Source organism: Triticum dicoccoides, chromosome 1B (genome assembly GCF_002162155.2).
Source record: "Triticum dicoccoides isolate Atlit2015 ecotype Zavitan chromosome 1B, WEW_v2.0, whole genome shotgun sequence".
Lineage (NCBI taxonomy): Eukaryota > Viridiplantae > Streptophyta > Magnoliopsida > Poales > Poaceae > Triticum > Triticum dicoccoides.
In genome coordinates this window covers 592,902,905-592,908,454 of record NC_041381.1, presented here as the reverse complement: position 1 = coordinate 592,908,454, position 5,550 = coordinate 592,902,905, and the positions used below count along the sequence as shown (strand labels likewise).

At 40.9% G+C, this 5,550-nt stretch overlaps 1 protein-coding gene across 2 annotated transcripts in view; it reads left to right on the top strand.

Annotated features, from left to right (window-relative positions):
* The window catches only part of LOC119348965 (translation initiation factor IF-2-like), a 6,614-nt gene extending 1,375 nt beyond the window's left edge, over nt 1-5,239 (top strand). Inside the window, exons 3-7 of one of the 2 annotated variants that reach the window (XM_037616977.1) lie at nt 931-997; nt 1,458-1,774; nt 2,439-3,473; nt 3,691-3,840; nt 4,573-5,239. In XM_037616977.1, the coding sequence (XP_037472874.1) occupies nt 931-997; nt 1,458-1,774; nt 2,439-3,473; nt 3,691-3,840; nt 4,573-5,007 (2,004 nt within the window). In that variant the 3' untranslated portion in view covers nt 5,008-5,239. Of the gene's footprint in view, nt 1-930; nt 998-1,443; nt 1,775-2,438; nt 3,474-3,690; nt 3,841-4,572 lie in introns of both variants that reach the window. The other variant, XM_037616976.1, reaches the window with a different exon arrangement.
* The last annotated feature ends 311 nt before the right edge of the window (nt 5,240-5,550 follow it).

The following is a 5,550-nucleotide window of genomic DNA, read 5'->3' as shown; positions in this document are numbered from 1 at the left end:
TGAGTGAGATGAAGATGTAAATGAATTTATGCATCAATAACGAAGAACTGATTGCAGAACTGTGAATCCACAATGGCCAATGGAAAATGAAATCTGTAGAATGTCCACTCAAATTGCACTTTAATCGTACTCCCTCCTCCATTTCTTTCTTACTTTGCATATAAGATTTGTTTGAAGTCAAACCACACAAAGTTTGATCAAATTTATAATAAAAAATATGAACATCTACAATACTATGGTTATGTATAGTATGAAAATTAATTTTATGATGCATCTAATGATTTTTATTCCATATTGTGAATGTTAATATTTCTTCCTATAAAGATGGTCAAACTTTACGAAGTTTGACTTTCAGACAAATTTTACGTGCAGACTAAAAAGAAACGGAGGGAGTACACACACTTCAGTTTCTTCTCCTTTTCCTTTCACCCTTCTATATTATTTTTCTAATTTTTTAGATCCTATATCTTGTCCATGTTGTTCCTATTCCTGTGTATTCAAGTTGTGCATTCCAAGTGGGCCCATAGTGTCTGTACCGCCTATGTTATTATTTAAAAATGAATAGATTACAATGCAGGAAGAACCCCCTCAGCATATCTTAAGAAGCAGCGATACACTCAGCTTTATTCCATCCGGGAAATGACAAATGAGGCTAAATCCACACCATAGGATTTGAACCTTCACGCTAACGCCACCGCTCACCTGTTGCAGGGCTATACGCGGTTCTTGGTTTATGATTTCTATTGGTTAGAGAAGAGTATTTCATATGTTACACGATGAACTTAATGGACTCAGACTCTAGCTTAGCATAGCGAATCTTCATGAAGTCCTTTTTGGTCACTTTCCTAAGAGCAAGTACTTTCTTCCTTATTGGATACCTCATAAGTCTATGTTTTACTGATTTGATCAGTATTTAATTCTCAATTGCAGAGTTTGTCCACGGCAATGGACTCCAAGGTGCTGCTAACTGTACGGTCTTTAAACAGTCCACTATCAGGTATGTCAATCTGCTCTCCTATTATTCAGGTGGCATCACTACTCTTGTTACATCGACATATTCAACAAACTATGGCACACACTCAGTGCATCAAATTGAATTTGAGTGTTATCTCACAAGGAATCTGCATCATATTTCTTTGGAAAAGCCAAGCTTGACACCATGTTAATTTCCTGCACCCCACTAAATGATCTTGCAACTTCTGCATGGAGTCATGTATTTACCTCTTATCTTATCTGACCTTGCTTGGGAAAGGCATTCACTAGGTTCTTTTACCATACTCTAATTCTACTGTATCTTTGTTTATCTCATCTTCTGGAACGACTGTTCAGATTTTTTAGTCATTAAATGTAGGTCTTGTTGTAGGTATGCTACTATCAGTACATTGTTATTTGATGCAGATTTTAGGATTTATATATTAGGTGACAATACTGTCTTCTTTATAGGAATTTTCATGCAGGTGTGTATATGTTGGCATGGCACCAGAAAAAGGAGGATGTTGTTGGGCTAAAAGCACCGAAAAGGGAGAAGCGAGTGAGAAAGGAAACTAGGAGTCAACCTCCTGTAGAAGCGCCATATGTAGCACCAAAACCAAAGCTGACCAAACCAGCGCCAGATAAAATTGTTGAAATTTTTGATGGGATGACATTGCGTGACCTATCTAAACGATCTGGTGCAACCATCAATGCGCTTCAAAGCATACTTGCAGATCTTGGCGAAAGGGTTGAATCAGAATTCGACTCTATTACCATCGATCTAGCTGAGCTAGTGGGTATGGTATGTATTTATATTTATAATCTTCCTTTTGTGACTTCTACGTTTCTGTATGCTACTCTGAAGCATATTCATATTAGTAACCAGTTGTACCAGGATAACTTTATTTGTTGTATATCATGTCATATGAGACTATAACTCATGGTGACAATGGCTATAAATTCACTCTGGATGTTGCATTTGACCTCATCTATCAAAATGATCTTGTTGCAAGGTGTGATATGGTGATGCTAAACAGTACTTATTCTTTATTTCTTCAAATTCTGCTATTTTATTAGTGCTCTCATTAAGCAAGTTCAAGCTGTCGATTATGAGAAGGGTGGATCCACTTGTGTTCACTGGTTGACTTCCATTTAGCAAGTGTAGTCGTGCATTGTGCCTTGGTTTGTCGTCTTTTCTCTATGCTTGTTTTGTGCCCAGGTTTTTTCCCCTTTCTGACCATATATTCACTAAAAATGGAATTTTTGCTTTTTTTTGGTGATATTATGTTGGAGCAAACTTACATGTTCAAATTTTACATACGCTGATGTTGTCATTAATTATATGTACTATTGTCCCCAGTTTACACCTAAGCTTTGTCATCGTGAAATATTTATGCAGCTTTAGGAAAGCTTCTATTTCTTATGATTCATGATATTAATCAATATCTTTCATCCTTCTTGCACAGGAACTTGGTGTTAATATCAGAAGAATGCACACAGGTGAAGGCACAGTTGAACCACGGCCTGCTGTTGTAACAGTTATGGGTCATGTTGATCATGGTAAAACATCGCTTCTGGATTCCCTACGGCAAACATCTGTTGCTGCTAAAGAAGCTGGTGGGATCACTCAGCATATAGGTGCCTTTGTTGTTGAGATGCAATCTGGAGCCTCTCTCACATTTCTTGATACACCAGGGCATGCTGCATTTAGTGCTATGCGGGCTAGAGGTGCAGCTGTCACAGATATTGTAGTGCTTGTGGTTGCAGCAGATGATGGTGTGATGCCTCAAACACTTGAAGCTATGTCGCATGCAAAAGTAGCAAATGTTCCAATTGTAGTCGCCATAAACAAATGTGACAAATCTGGAGCTGACCCTGAGAGGGTCAGAATTCAGCTTGGTTCTGAAGGATTGCTTTTGGAGGATATGGGTGGTGATGTACAGGTTGTTGAAATTTCTGCATTATCGAAACTTGGTTTGGATAAATTGGAAGAGGCTTTGCTCCTTCAGGCCGAGATAATGGACCTGAAAGCCAGAACAGATGGGCCTGCTCAAGCTTTTGTGGTGGAGGCAAGGGTGGACAGGGGCAGGGGACCACTTGCAACAACTATAGTTAAGTCCGGCACATTAGTTAGTGGACAATACATTGTTGTGGGTGCAGAGTGGGGAAGAATTAGATCACTTAGAGACACGGCAGGGAAAGTAACAGAGTCCGCAAAACCCGCCATGCCTGTTGAGATTGAGGGGCTGAGGGGCCTCCCAATGGCTGGGGATGATGTAGTTGTTGTTGACTCCGAGGAAAGGGCAAGAATGCTTAGTCAAGGGCGGAAGAAGAAACAGGAGAAAGATAGGCTTCGGAAGATTGATGAAAACATGACAGAGGAGGCAGAAATTGGAGAAGAGACTCCTGAAAGAGTTGAGATGCCCATAATTGTCAAAGCTGATGTACAGGGCAGTGTTCAAGCAGTTACGGATGCCTTAAGAAGTCTTAATAGCCCACAGGTATTTCCTTGACCACATTGGATGCCTTATTTTTATTTTTGTAGTCTCACAAACTTGACTATACAAGCACTCAAGCAGTGCTGAATTCCTGATCGCTGACACTGCATTTTAGATCATATGTAGGTTTGTTCCAGTGGTTTGGTATGATATATGTTCTATTTACAGTATGCCGATATTTCTGTTAGATTCAGTCATGCCTATGGTACCTTCTTTGTAGGTGTTTGTGAATGTTATTCATGTTGGCGTCGGCCCAGTAAGTGAACATGACATTGATCTGGCACAAGCATGCCGAGCATGCATAGTTGGTTTCAACGTTCGCGATCCACCGAGTGCGATTACTCTAGGAGCAACACAAGCCAACATAAAGGTACCATGTTTATTATTGCTCTAGTGCCTGTACTGCTTTTGATTGAGTGTACACCTTTGGTAGAAATCAAGTTCTATGGTTTGGACATTGGTGGTGATTTTTTATGTCATATTTTAATGCTCAGTATAGGATGTAAATATGCCTTCTGGGACCTGGGTTACGTGCAAAGAGGGTAGATCTTACTTAAGATAACATTTTCTCTTTCTCTTGTTTCTGGTGTTTCTTTATATTGTGTAGGCACTAGGATATGTTATAGTGAATTTAGGAAGAGTAAACATAATTCAGCTCCTATGTGTGTGGAATTGAGGATATGGCCTACATCATATTGACCTCATTAAAATACTGGACTTGAAATATGATAAGAGAATCCCGATCTCAACCTCTGATCAATTTTGAATGTCATCCAGGAAGTCAGATTGCCCATATCTCTCGAATATTGCAGGGTATACTGCAATGGAGTACTCTTTTCACTTTTCTTGAGGCACCGTTTGTTTTGGTGGTTGATGTGAACCATATAAATTCGATTTTGTTCTCATATCGCTAGTTCTCAGTATCCTGAGTTAAGTCTGGTCCCATTCTATATGTTCCACAAGTACACAGCATATGTTCCCCAAAAGGAAAGTATTGATACATATTGTTAAGAGTCTAAATTCGCTGGTTGATTTTTTGAAGTCTTTTTTACTCCGAAACTGGAAAATGAGTTTAGCTGACTTGACCATGTCTACTCTTCAGATTTTGCTGCACAAGGTGATTTACCATCTCCTTGAGGAAATGGGAAGGCTGATTGTGGAGAAGGCACCAGGGACTGCTGAAACCCAAATTTCAGGGGAGGCTGAGGTTCTGAACATATTCGAGCTGAAAGGGCGTAGCAAGTCAAAAGGGCCAGACATCAAGATTGCTGGCTGCCGGATAACCGATGGGCGCTTTAGCAGAACTGGAACCATGAGACTGTTGAGAAGCGGAGACGTCGTCTTTGAGGGTCCGTGTTCTTCGCTGAAGCGAGAGAAGCAGGATGCTGACACGCTCGACAAGGGTACCGACTGTGGATTGGTGATTGAGGATTGCGACGAATACCAGGTCGGGGATACCATCCAGTGCTTGGAGCAGGTGATCAGGAAGCCCAAGTTCATATCGACACAAAGCGGTGCAGTCCGTATAGAGTGCTGATTGAGAATAATCGTTTGTCGCTGGCATGATCCCATTGCTGCGAATTCAGCCACTTGTTTGAACTGACCGAAATTTTGACGATGTAGCGAGATAAAAACTAGGCTGGCATACTTACTATTTTGGCATCTGGCAGAGAGCTAGATGCAAGTTGCAACAACAACCAGCACCTTCTGATGTTACATGCCTAGAAAACAAAATCGTGATGCTTTGAGCGCTGATGCACTGTGTGACATTTGAGAGAGGAAACTGGAGTCGTATGTTCTTGCAGTTTTTGTAAGTTCTGCAGTCAATGTAGGAAGGGGAGCCTTGGCGCAGTGGTAAAGCTGCTGCCTTGTGACCATGAGGTCATGGGTTCAAGTCCTGGAAACAGCCTCTTACAGAAATGTAGGGAAAGGCTGCGTACTATAGACCCAAAGTGGTCGGACCCTTCCCTGGACCCTGCGCAAGCGGGAGCTACATGCACCAGGTTGCCCTTTTTTTTTTGCAGTCAATGTAGAGGGAAGGCTAATTACTACCCCAAAATGATTCAAAAGGCACAGTTTA